The following is a 14,298-nucleotide window of genomic DNA, read 5'->3' as shown; positions in this document are numbered from 1 at the left end:
CATTAAGATATTATAGGCTTACAACACAGATGCTGACGACCCCATGACTTACAGCCAAACGTCGAACACTGACACTCAGTTCCTTTTGGTCTTTGAAGTTGCTTGTCTGGACTTTATTTAAAGCCTCTTCTTTTTCGGTTAACCAAGCTTTCAACAAGCACTACAAGTAACAACAAAAATTGAACTTTATCTGCAGAATCATTTGATAATTCAATTAAATCATGCATCCAGATTTCTAACTTTTATTTTATTAGAGGCTTCACCCTTACCTGGGGATAAGAAGGCCTTCAAACACCTAAGTCTGAGGCACAAATGACCCAGAAAGATACCTTTCTTTAAAATATTATCCTTCTCAGATTTGTAGCAGAACAATCTGACATTAGCCTCATACCTAGGGAATTAAACCTAATTCTCAAGGAGATAAGTGGAGGGAAAAGGGAAAATCCAACTATGCAAGTCTCCAAAGGAGTTACATTATAACTTTCTAGAGGCAGAAGAAAGCTGGGAGATTGTCTTGTCCCAGCCCCTCACTTTAGAGAGGGAGGAAAGAGAAGTCAAGTTACAAGTCCCAGATCACTTGGCTAGTTAACAGCAGAGCTGGGTCAAGGGTCCGCACCCCAAAACCAATGGTCTTTCCATGGCATCATGTAGGAAATCCACCCTAGCATTCAAGGTTTAACATCAATTATGATTAAAGGAGGGAGTTTGAAGATCGCCCAAAGCCCATGTAAAATTTTTAAACTTCACTGGCCAACAATGCGTGTTTTCTAAGCAGAGGATATTCAATTATGTAGAGAGATAATCCTGAAGAAGGGATGGAAAACAATTCTAGCTACATTGTGATAATTTTTCCCAAAATGTAGCATTTAGGGCAGAAACCCTTTTCTATTTAGTAGGGAGGGAAAAAAACTGGTTCTGTATTTGCAATGGAATCAATCCTTTCTCAGTGATTTTATTTATCAATTAAATATTTAACAACTATTCCTTGCCTCTATATTTCACCCCCCAAAATAATGAACATTGGGAAAATAAGAGACAAATATGGATATTGTCCTCAGTCTAGTGAGGCTGGTAAAATATGCATATAAATAATGATGCCGTAAGACAGAACATGTTGATACTACATACACACACAAAATGCATAGTTGAAATGTCAGATCATTATAGAACACGATTGAAAGGTCAGCCACTCTACTTTTAAACTATTTCTTATCATCAAATTAAAATTATTTCCAAATTTGCAATTGTTTTACTGGATAGAAGAGTAACACAATGGTTTTCTCTAGTAATCGATGTCTTCTACTGCAATTATTATTATTACTATTATTTTTATTTTTTGAGACAGAGTCTCACTCTGTCACCCAGACTGGAGTGCAGTGGTGCCATCTGGGATCACTGCAACCTCTGCCTCCTGGGTTCAAGCGATTCTCCTGCCTCCAGGGCCTCCCAAGTGGCTGGGATTACAGGTGCCCACCACACACCTGGCTAATTTTTTGTATTTTTAGTAGAGACGGGTTTCACCATGTTGGTCTGACCTCAAGTGATCCGCCCGCCTTGGCCTCCCAAAGCGCTGGGATTACAGGCGTGAGCCACTGCGCCCGGCCTTTCTACTGTCATTATTGAAGTAAAATTTTAACTATTCTATGAGGCTCTTCAGCCTAAATACAAGGTTCACAATAAACGTAAATATTTATAAAGTGAAATGTAAATGTTTGTAAAGTGAAATGTAAATATTTCAGGAATCAGAATCAGGTCCCTTTTGTGATTCCTAACAAGATAAATCTGACCACAGATTGAGGGAGGGGGAAGTAGTCATTACCAATTTATATTTGGACAAATTCTGCAACCTACTTTTTAAGATGTACTATCTGCCACCATATTTAGTAAGCCACAAAACATCATACACTTGGGTTTTTTCCCCTGAAGAGAATATAGTTGCTTCTTATAGATGGAAATGAAAAGTATTTAAAAGAATCAAAATGGACACTGAGAGATGTGGGAATAGAGTATCTGCCTTTTTTTTTTTTTTTTTTTTTTTTTTTGAGAGGGAGTCTTGCTCTCGTCTCCCAGACTGGAGTAAAATGGCGCAATCTCGGCTCACTGCAACCTCCGCCTCCCAGGTTCCAGTGATTCTCTTGCCTCAGCCTCCTGAGTATCTGGGATTACAGGTGCTCGCCGCCACACCTGGCTAATTTTTATATTTTTAGTGGAGACAAGGTCTCACAACGTTGGCCAGGCTGGTCTTGAACTCCTGACTTCAAGTGATCCGCCCGCCTCGGCCTCCCAAAGTGCTGGGATTACAGGCGTGAGTCATCCCGCCCTGCCAGTATCTGCTTATTTTTTAAACCACAACTGTTTGGCATTTGGGGAGAAAAGTTTTGCTTATTTGTATTTTGTTTCGATGGTTGCTTTTCTAGAAGGACAGAGAATGGGCAAAGAGCCACCACTCGTGTTGAAAAATTAAGGTGGCAGCTTTGTACAACAGGCTCATTTGCTGGGGTAACACTTAGTGGAAAAAACATGCAATTAACCCAGTATTAAATCAAAGGTTTTGCTAAATAATATTTTCTCATTAATTTCAATATTTGTTAAAAATCAAGAAAAAATCTAGGGAATTAAAGTTCATAACGTATTGAGTGGATTCATAATTCATTATTTATTGAGCACAAATTATATGCTAGGCCTTGTGTCGACACAAATTCAAACACATCACCCAACACAAATTCACTAATAACTATAATGTCAAACAAATCATGAAAATAGCATATCCAAGTACTAACATTCCAAGTAATGAAAACAGGTCAAATTAATGGAGTCAAATGACATAATCTCTATGAATAAGCTTCATGATCAGCTACCAACTGGATAGAAATTTGATCTTTAAAATAATTATTTATATATTTCCCTTTCAAAGAAAAGTAAACAAGGCAACTTTATTCTAATGTCACAATAAAAGATGGGTTACTTTTCACCATTTATTTTGCCCCTTATGGAAAACAGTTTCATACCTGTTCTTCCAATAATTCCTGCCACAATATATTGATTTCTTGTAACCTATTCCAGCGTTCTTCAGTCCAACGGCATACTGCTGTCCAGCGCTCACCAAGTTTCTAGGAAAAGGAGAAACCATCCTTTGTCAACACAGCCTTAAGAGAGAGTTATCACAATCCTTGAAGGAATTCATGATTTCCATTATTCTTTATTATAGCATAGCAACTTATAAAAAGTATTTTTATAAAAGTTTCTTTAAAATAACACAGACTAGGCCTATAAATGTATGAATTAGAAAAACTAATTTCCATAGAATTAAACAAATGATTTCACATAGCTAGAAACTAGCATAACTAGAACTATTGTCTGAACTATTGTCTGAATTGTTTTTATGACAATATGACATTTTTACGTATTATTAAAAAAATACAGCAAACATATCTACTTTTTGTGCTTCAAATTTTTCCAATTTTTCCAATTTTTACCTAAAAAATCCAGCATTTCCGTTATATTCCTTAACTCTCTTTTACATGACAAGAAAATTTTCCTCTGTAGTACCAAAATTATAAAAAATGTTTAACTTACAAAAACTGTTTTGAATAAGAGAATTTTTATGAGACAATAAAAACATCAAATGATTTGTTCTGTTTACATTATGTGATCCATAAAAAAATTCCCCATAAGTTACATAAACTAGCAACAGAATCTTATTAGTATCAGCAATACTAAATAGATAAATGTCATTAATTATAAAAAATCACTCTTCATGATTTTTTCCGCCAAAATCATTTTATTACAATTTTATAAATGCTTAACAAATATTAAAATTTATTTTTGTACTATATATATGTGAACAAGAATTATTTAATTCATATTATACTATTTTGATACTTAATACGAGAATAAGCTTTTCATAGTGCAAAGGGTAGAAAACTTAAGAACCAGAAGATAGATTTCTAGTCTCAGCATGATAACTCATTGTCTATTTAAATCTCAGGAGGACTACTTAACCTCTCTGAATCTCATATTCCTTACTGCTAAATAGTCAAGGTATGAATACTTAGCTCTCAGGTTATAATAACTAACTACCACATACAAGTCTTGGAAACACTGGCTGACTTTAAATATTACAAAAGGAAAAGGACCTCGTGTGATGAAATTACAGTTTGGATTGCCTCACTTAATGAGGCATCACATTTAAATAAATTGGCAATGTCTTATCAGGAAATCTAAGTATTGTTCAAATGAAATACCAATAAATTTATTTGTTAAAGACTTGTAAAGATCCACTATTGCCTTGTGCAAAAAGAAGCAATTTTGGGGGGTTTCCAAAACTATGTGTTGAATATATGTGTTGAAATAACATGTGTTGAAATTCACATATTAATCTACTGAAAACAGTGAGATATTGAATTCTACTAGATGAAATTCTCAAATTTTAGTATGCACATAATTTTTCTTACATTGCAAATTCACTGCACCCCTCCCTCACTTAGATTTAGGTTCTGGGTAGAGCCTGGGAATCCACATTTTAACAAACTCCTCAAGTGCTTCTGAGAAGAAGTCAGTGGCCACTTAATAAGATCAGTTCCTGTGTAATATGGTTTGCCTGTGTCTCCATCCAAATCTCATCTTGCATTATAACTACCACAATTCCCACATTTTTTGAGAGGAACTTGGTGGGAGGTAATTTAAGCATGGGGGCAGGTCTTTCCTGTGCTGTTCTCATTATAGTGAGTAAGTCTCACAAGATCTGATGGTTTTATTAAGGGGACTTTCCCTGCACAAGCTCTCTCTCTTTGCCTGCCACCATGCATGTAAGATGTGACTTACTCCTCCTTCCTTTCTGCCATGATTGTGAGACCTCCCCAGCCACATGGAACTTAAGTCCATTAAACCTTTTTTTCTTCCCAGTCTCAGGTATGTCTTTATCAGCAGTGTGAAAATGGACTAATATAGTACATTGGTACCAGCAGAGTGCGGTACTGTTGAAAAGGTACCCCAAAATGTGGAAGTGACTTTGGAACTGCATAACAGGCAGAGGTTGGAAACATTTGGAGGCCTCAGAAGAAGAGAGACAAATGTTGGAAAGTTTGAAACTTCCCAGAGGCTTGTTGAATGGCTTTGCAAAAAAATGCTGATAGCAATATAAACAAAAAAATACAGGCTGAGGTGGTCTCAAATGTAGATGGGGAACTTCCTGGGAACTGGAGCAAAGGTGACTCTTGTTATGTTTTAGCAAAAAGGCTGGCAGCATTTTGCCCCTATACTAGAAATTTGTGGAACTCTGAACTTGAGAGAGATGATTTAGGGTATCTGGTGGAAGAAATTTCTAAGCAGCAAAGCATTCAGGAGGTGACTTGGGTGCTGTTAAAGGCATTCAGTTTTATAAGGGAAACAGAGCATAAAAGTTTGAGAAATTTGCAGCCTGACAATGCAATAGAAAAGAAAATCTCATTTTCTAAGGAGAAATTCAAGCTGGCTGCAGAAATTTGCATAAGCAGCAAGGAGGCAAAAGTTAATCACAAAGACAATGGGGAAAACATCTTCATGGCATATCAGAGGGCTTCACATCAGTCCCTCCTATCACAAGCCCAGAAGCCTAGGAGGGAAAAATGGTTTCGTGGGTTGGGCTCAGGGTCCCCATGCCTTGTACCTAGGTACTTGGTGCCCTGCATCCCAGCTGCTCCAGCAATGACTAAAGGGGCAAAAGTACAGCTCAGGCCATGGCTTCAGAAGGTGCAAGCCACAAGCCTTGGCTTGTGGTGTTGAGCCAGCAGGTACACAGAAGTCAAGAATTGAGATTTGGGAACATCCACCTAGATTTCAGAGGATGTATGGAAACACCTGGACATCCAGGCAGAAGTTTGCTGCAGGGGTGGGGCTCTCATGGAGAACCTCTGCCAGGGCAGTGCAGAAGGGAAATGTGACCCAAACAGAGTCCCTACTGGGGCACCACCTAGTGGAGCTGTGAGAAGAGCGCCACTGTTCTCCAGACCCCAGGGTGGTAGATCCACTGACAGCTTGCACCTGGCACCTGGAAGAGCCGCAGACACTTAACACTGGCCCATGAAAGCAGTCCGGAGGGGGATATTTCCTGCAAAGCCACAGGGGCAGAGCTGCCCAAGACCATGGGAACCTACATCTTGCATAGGCGTGACCTGGATGTGAAACATGAAGTCAAAGGAGATCATTTTGGAGCTTTAAGATTTGACTGCCCCACCAGATTTCATACTTGAATGGGGACTGTAGCCCTTTTGTTTTGGCAAATTTCTCCCATTTGGAACAGATTTATTTACTCTTTACCTGTATCCCCATTGTATCTAGGAAGTAACTAACTTGCTTTTGACTTTGCAGGCTCATAGGCACAAGGGATTTGCCTTGTCTCAGATGAGACTTTGGACTGTGGACTTTTGAGTTGATGCTGAAATGAGTTAAGACTTTGGGGGTGCTGTTGGGAAAGCACGATTGGTTGTGAAATGTGAGGACGTAAGATTTGGGAGGGGCCAGGGGCAGAATGATATGGTTTGCTTGTGTCCCCATCCAAGTCTCATCTTGAATTGTAACTCCCACAATTCCCACGTTTCAAGGGAGGAACCCAGTGGGAGGTAATTGATTCATGGGGGCAGGTCTTTCTCTTGCTGTTCTTGTGACAGTGAATAAGTCTCACGAGATCTGATGGTTTTAAAAAAGGGAGTTTCCCTACACAAGCTCTCTCTCTTTGCCTGCCACCATCCATGTAAAATATGACTTGCTCCTCCTTCCCTTCCGATATGATTGTGAGGTCTCCCCAGCCACATGGAACTGTAAGTCTATTAAACCTCTTTTTCTTCCCAGTCTCAGGTGTGTCTTTATCAGCAGTGTGAAAATGGACTAATACACTGTGCTTCTAAATCTCGTCATTATGGACAAGGAAGCTGGGGACTGCAACCAGTCTCACTCATTCACCCCAAGAGCTTAAGTAAAGGAATCAATACCTGGGTACTCCTGTAGCCCACACACTGTAGAATCTCAACTGGGAAATACAACCAAAGGTAGGTTTTTCTACCCTTCTGGATAAAGAATGAGAAAGTACATGAAGAACAAGAGCAATATGTAATTGGGTCTCAGATCACAGGTCCCTCAGGATTATCCAACTTTACAGGGCCCTTACCTGTAACTGGTCTTCTAGGATAGCTGTAGCACTCTCGCCACTGTTTTCATCAACAATGACCACCATGTGAGTTAGCGAATTTACTTTCACCTGTTCAGCCTCAAGATCACTTTGCAAACTCTAGAGAAAAAAATTAAGATAAACCATTATTTCTACTCTTTCACATTTACCTATTTAAAATGCACTCAGTTGTCAATAGTAATTAAGGACAGTTAATGAGGCATCGTATTTAAATTTCCAGTCAGTACCCCAAGTGTTCTACTAATGAAACTAATCCTATCTTACATCTTTACATTCCATTATCAACAAAGGCAGTTTGAGGATGCAATGTTATAACAGACTGCAAATGGAGATACCACCACTTTTATTCAAGTTCTGACCCTCCCTCAGAATTTATAGCATAAAGGAGTTGAGTGTCCATACTAAGAATTAAGACAAAAATGTAGAGGTGGTAAAGCAAAAAAGTCCAGAGCTTAAATATACCAAGTCAGAAATCATTTTATCTAGTGTAGGACGGTATAAAGAGATAAGTAGAATGTTACATGATAGTCAAAAGTTACTCTGATTAGCTACCCAATAAAGCGGCTAAGGAAGTATGGACACCTTAGATTCTCTCACCTTTTCCATGGGAAGAGCATAGTCATTGGATACATGTGTATAGAAAATTTATAGGCTGGGCATGGTGGCTCACATCTGTAATCCCAGCACTTTGGGAAGCCAAGGCAGGTGGATCACTTGAGGTCAGGAGTTCAAGACCAGCCTGGCCAACATGGTGAAACCCCAACCTTACTAAAAATACAAAAAATTAGCCGTGGTGGCACACGACTATAGTCATAGCTACTTGGGAGGCTGAGGTGGGAGAATCACTTGAACCCAGGGGGGAGCTGAGATTTTGCCATTGCACTCCAGCCTGGGTGATAGAGCAAGACTCCATCTCAAAAAAAAAAAAAAAAAAAAAGAAAAGAAAAGAAAGAAAATGTATTTAAACACTATCAATAGTGTTCTCACAAGCTTCTCAGAGGTGTGTTTAATGTATTCCTAAAATTTTACGCATCAGTTACCTCAGTGTTTCACTGATCAATAAAAGTCTTCAGTTTACAGAGAGCATATTTTATTCTACCTTTCCTTATCTTAACTATGAAAAGTTTATCTCCTAAACTAGTGACCAAATTAAAAGCCCAACTAATATCGGTTCCTCCCGTAACGCCTGATGCTTTCCTGGATCACAGACAAAGAAACAGCTCTCCTTAAAGGTTTAGGTACAGACACCTCTCAGAATTTGCTCTTCACCCACACACCGTGTGAACGCCAACATGGTAGGGTTCTTCACCACTTACAGGGTCAAAAGAACCCTTCTCCAGTTGTATGAAAGCTATGTACTTTCATAAGAAAACTGTACATCACATATAAAATTTTACCTGCCCTTTTATCCCTGGCTCAGAAAAGTCTCATCCCTATCAATTCCACCGTGAGCTACTAAATGAAGAGAACCCTGAAGAAGTGTTACAACTTCATGTTAATGATAGACATCATCAGCCTCTGAGATGCTAAGTGCTGCTCTTTCATATTTGATAAGGTATCAAAGAAATATGAGACAGATTTACTTTATGTTCTTCTAGCAGCTTTTGTAGGGATTTTACATCATCGTCCAGGGGGCAAGTTTCCATCTTCTGAATGCGCTCCTCTGTGAGCGTTAACCAGGTGGAGAGCTGCTGCAGTTGCTTCTTCTGTAGTTCCATCAGAACGTCGTGCAGCCTGCCCGTGGGGAGCACAGCGTTATTCCTACAAGCCTTTTCCCTTTGCAAAGTCAAATACACATTCTGGGCACCAGAGATACAGGGCAAGGGAAAACACCCTTGTCTAAACATTCTAGGTAGCATTTAGTCTTTAAATATAGAAGCCAGGAAAGTAAACTTTTCTTTTTTCCTAAATGGAGTTCATTAAATGCAGACAAAGAATGCAAATAACAGCACCCTGTATTCATATCAGAATCATTATTTCTTCAGTCAGGAATTCCTACTTATTAAATAGGTGGAAGTTTGCTCCAGAAGATACAATACATGAAATAAAATAAACCATGAGAAAGCTTTAAAATAAAAGTTACAAAATGGAAAAGTAGATCAATACTACATAGTCCTGTCTTCACACCAAGTTAATGTTTAGCTGATTTTAATATTGCCAATAAGTAACTGCCCATATGAAATGTCTTTTCCTTTTTTTGGAGACAGTCTCACTTTGTTGCCCAGGCTGGAGTGCAGTGGCTGAATCTCAGCTCACTGCAACCTCTAACTCCTGGTTCAAGGAATTCTCAAACCTCAACCTCCCAAATAGCTAGGATTACAAGCGTGGCCCACCATGCCCAGCTAATTTTTGTATTTTTAATAGAGACAGAGTTTCACCATGTTGCCCAGGCTGGTATCGAACTCCTGGCCTCAAGTGATCCACTCGCGTCAGCCTCCCAAGTGCTGGGATTACAGGCATGAGCCATCAGGCCTGTCCTCTTTTCCCTTTTTGTTAAGTTCTGTATTCCAACTTTTACCTTCTGGTATGGCTAGCACACCAAAGGGGAAACAAAGATCATGCAAAATTCCAGCAATATTACCCATAGAAAAGAGTCTTACTTTTCCGAGGCAAGTTCTGTAATCATCTCGCTTTCGCAGACATGCAGACATCTCCTAGAGCTCAACTGTGCAAAGCAGCCTGTGGAATTAAGTGCATTTCTTGGCTTTCCACTCACCGGGACTGTCTGTCCATACTCTCCACCCTAAGAGCCTCCCATCTAGCATTCAGCAGGGTCATCTGTTCCTGAATCTCAAATTCCTCTTCGTCTGATAGAGTTCCTTGTGTTATCAGTTGGTTGCCTGCCTGCAGGACGCTGCCCACACTGCTCTGGTGTGCAGTCAGTTCCATCATAAAAGCCTAGAAAGGGACATTTGGTATAATTTGTGAGTTACTCAGTGCAAAAAAAAAAAAAAAAAAAAAAAACTGAACAAATTGCTAATGCCTAACCTAAATGTCAGTGATGCAAAAAAAGGTAGCCTAGTAGAGTGCAAACAGTGCAGACATTGACCCCATTTTTTAAGCTCTGAAAATAGGAATAATCACCTGCCATAAGTTAAAAGAGACATAGCTAAAAGCAAGCAACGTTGCACCTGATAGTACCAGCTGTTTTAAAGTAAATGCTGACTACGCTACTCATAGATCATGGACATGGAATTCTAAATAAATACAATAAATAAAAGGCCGGGCATAGTGGCTCACACCTGTAATCCCAGCACTTTGGAAGGCTGAGGTGGGTGGATCACTTAGGCCAGGAGTTCAAGACCAGCCTGGACAACATGGTGAAACCCCATCTCCACTAAAAATACAAAAAATTAGCTGGGCGTGGTGGCACATGTTTATGGTCCCAGCTATTTGGGAGGCTGAGGCAAGAGAATCACTTGAAGCCAGGAGGTAGAAGTTGCAGTGAGCCGAGATCACGCCGCTGTACTCCAGCCTGGGCGACAGAGTAAGACTCTATTTAAAATATATATATATATAAATATATATATATATAATTTATTATATATATATTTATATATATAATATTTATTTTATATATATATATAAAATAAAATACCATACTCACCCAAGAGGAATTATTTAAGAGATGTTACCACTTATATTATTTTCTATCCAAAACAACAAATAAGATCTGTCAATTAACATACTTATACAAAAGAAAAATTTAACCAAAAGAAATCTCCATATAGTGAAATTCACTATGCTGTAATATAGTATGTCCTCAAAGGAGCAGGAAACTTTTAAGATATAAAAAAATACAGGAACCCTGGGTATGACATTTGTCTAATCATGCAATTAAAAAGAATAATCATTTCCTAGAGAACACTCAGATCTTAAAGATTTGGTGTACTGGTTCACTCCTTCGCTTTTGAAATATAACAATGCACTTCAGAACTGAGCAGTACTATGCAATGATTTCCATCAGTGGCTCTCCAAAACATACAAGGAGATTAAAATCTAAAATCTAATTCTGAGGCACAGTTTAATCACCCATACCAATTATGTAACAAAGCACTATTTAAATATCACAGTTCCTGAAATAAACCATTGACCTTCCCAAAGAACAGAATTCGGTAGATAACAAATAGGAGAGTAGAGTCCCTAATTAAGACTCAGATCCCGTGGGGGACACACCCTGCTAAGAAACTACAGATATTTACTTCATGGGTTGCAAACTGGTCTTTGACTTCTTCAACATCATCAGAAATATCATCCTGCTCCTGGAAAGTGTCCTCGGCAGAAAGCAACCAGGTCAGCACTTCCTCCAATGCTATCTGATAGCTGTCCAGATCCGCGTCACCCTCAGTGACAGTGCTGGGGGTCTCAGCTCGGGGAATCTCATGCTTCTCCTCGGGCGCTGTACTCTGTAAAAACAAAGCCAAGAAAAACCCACACTTACCATGAAAGCAAGAGGTGTTCAGCAAACTCACACTGTATGGCAAACCCAAAGTAGACACCACTCTGTCTTAGGCACTAATCCAATTCTCAGGAGCCAGGTGGGCACAGTCATGAATGAGTCTGAAGCATTGAGTAAGTGCACTAGGGTAGCAAAGAGTATAAAAGCAGCATGCACTCATGAATTCTGTACTCAAGGAGATTCTGATATAGTCAGGGACAGAGAACCTACATGAATCACTTCTGAACAGAAATTGAAAAACAGCTATTAGAAAAGTTGTAAATGCCATGGTCCCAACAAGGCATGATATTTGAGTTCAACAAAGGCTAAAACAGTCAGGAAAGTTTCATAGAGGAGCTACAGCATGTTGGGCCTTTTCTGTAATTTAAAGAAAAAGAAAAGTTAGACTTCTGCTTTGACCCTTAGGTAAATTATTTTTGCTGAACTGCATTCTAAGACAGCCACACAGGCTGTTGTACTGATTGTATTTTTCTTAGGCAATTGCCCTCTGGTTTATTTGATGGCCTTTTAGGGCTCATGGAATAAATTTCTTTCAACTTCTTTCTAAACAACTGAGTATTTCATTATATACTTTAAGAGCTTATAACCAAATTGACTCTCCCTAGTTCTTTTATTCCCTTTCAGAGCAAGACTTCTTTAAGACTTGTCTACATTCCGTCTCTACTTTATCAACTCTCACGCATAATTTTTAAGTAGAATATTTCAAACGTACAGAAACGTATAGAGAACAACACAAAAAATGCTCAGGTATTTAACAGCTACGGTTTGTTAACATTCCCTCTAACTTCAACTTGCTATTTGCCCCATGACTCAACTGAAAAAGCTTTTGCCAATGTCACCAATAACCTTCCCATTGCCAAACGGACCTTTCCAGCATCATCATCACAGTGACCATATAATTAACCAACAAACTAATTTTTGATAATAACTATGCTCGAACAACAAATCTAAATCAGAACTGCCCAAGAAAGCCCAGAGAGCTGGCCACCCACGTTCCTTGCTTCAGCCCTCGGTAGCATTCCTCAAGGCTGAGCAACCTCAGCTTCCGGAAGCTTCTTTCCCTGCTTCTACGACACTGCCCTTGTTTCTTGCTGGTTCAACAGCAGCTGCTGACTCATAAGTAATGAGTCTCCCCCAAATTAAGTCCTGGGCTCTTTTTTCTCCCCTCTCTATACTCTGAGTAATCTCATCTACTCTTATTGGATTTAAAGAACCATCTAGAACCACCTAGGAGTCTGGATTCCAAACTCTAGTATCCCACTAATCTTCATCTCTCTACTTCAATGCCTCCTAGGAGTATTAAACCATGTTCATATTCAAACCCTTCACTTTATTCCAATTGTTCCTCCTCAGGCTTCTCCATCTCAGTAGAAGCTCCTCCCTACAACAAGGTACTCCAGCTACAAACCTGGGAGCCAGTCTGGCTTCTCTCCTTCACCTTCCACATTTAATATGTAAGTAATTCTGACCTTCCTTCAAAACTGATCTCAAATCCATCCAGACCTTTCCCTTTCCACGACCACCTACATCCATCTTCTGAACCGGAATACCTGCTAACAAGTGCCTTTACTTTACTGTTTTCCCCCACCCAACACTCTCACCTTCATAATCCACAGTCCTTTTCTCACACAGCAGCCAGAATGATCTTTCAAAAATGTAATCCCATCATAAGACGTACCTGCTGAAAACCTTTCGCTGGCTTTCCCAATGCTCTTAAGATATAATTTAAAATTCTTAGCACAGTTTACAAAAATACTGTGATAGCAAGAAACCAAGATAGAGAGAGAGAAAGAGACAGGCAGACAGAGAGTTGTATTTTGATAGATTAATCAGAAAAGACTTCTCTGAAAAGGCTCCATTTAAACTGAGGAAAAATGTGCAGCCTTCCATATAATGGTGGGTGGGGAAGCATTTAACAGATGGGAACCTGCACGAACAAGAATCTTGGGGAAAAAGTGGAAAAAGTCCACTCTAACTGCAGGGCAGAGTAGCAGAGGTAGGCCACATCTTGTAAACTACAGGAGAAAATGAAGTCTTTAATTAGTATGAAGGCTGGAATAGAATGAAAACACACACAAAAGACATTTTGGAGGAAGACGTGAAGAATCCAGGAAACTGAATATATGAGTTAAGAAATGAGCCAATCAGCACAGAGTTGAAACCATGGATAATTGAAAGACAGATGGTGCCAAAGACAGAGAAATAAAAATGAGTTAAGTTATGGACCAAAAATCCTAAAACTGCAGAATTAAAATAACCCCTGGAGATCATTTAGCTACAAACCTCTATACTAAAATGAGAATATCTAAGAACCAGGACAGTTTGTGACCAGCCAAAAGTCACTGAGATAGGCACCAGTATCCATGAGGTCGAGAAGGAAGGCATTATCTAAACACAAATGTTCAGATGGTATTAATTCAAACACATGAGGAAACTTTCAACTGACAGATATTTAAAGAGTGAATATCTGAATGCAGGAATTATTCACTGACCACCAGCGTATGTTTGTAGAAAGAACAGGGCAGAAGAAGTCTGGCTATTAGGAGAGTAGTGGACGGCAAGCTATGTCAGAGAGATGATTAAAGCTTGATCACCGCTGGGCGCGGTGGCTCAAGCCTGTAATCCCAGCACTTTGGGAGGCCGAGACGGGCGGATCACGAGGTCAGGAGATCGA

At 39.4% G+C, this 14,298-nt stretch overlaps 1 protein-coding gene across 10 annotated transcripts in view; it reads right to left on the bottom strand.

Annotated features, from left to right (window-relative positions):
* Positions 1-14,298, bottom strand: part of UTRN (utrophin) — a 594,041-nt gene that overhangs the window by 430,382 nt on the left and 149,361 nt on the right. For all 10 annotated transcript variants that reach the window (XM_073022551.1, XM_073022550.1, XM_073022552.1 and 7 more), the window contains 6 exons: positions 11,368-11,571; positions 9,882-10,063; positions 8,749-8,899; positions 7,145-7,264; positions 3,009-3,110; positions 53-160 (listed from right to left, as the gene is read on the bottom strand). In XM_073022551.1, coding sequence (XP_072878652.1) covers positions 53-160; positions 3,009-3,110; positions 7,145-7,264; positions 8,749-8,899; positions 9,882-10,063; positions 11,368-11,571 — 867 coding nt within the window. The remainder of the gene's footprint in view (positions 1-52; positions 161-3,008; positions 3,111-7,144; positions 7,265-8,748; positions 8,900-9,881; positions 10,064-11,367; positions 11,572-14,298) is intronic.

This window comes from Chlorocebus sabaeus, chromosome 13 (genome assembly GCF_047675955.1).
Source record: "Chlorocebus sabaeus isolate Y175 chromosome 13, mChlSab1.0.hap1, whole genome shotgun sequence".
In the NCBI taxonomy this organism is placed as follows: Eukaryota; Metazoa; Chordata; class Mammalia; order Primates; family Cercopithecidae; genus Chlorocebus; species Chlorocebus sabaeus.
This window is presented reverse-complemented; position numbering and strand designations above follow the sequence as displayed.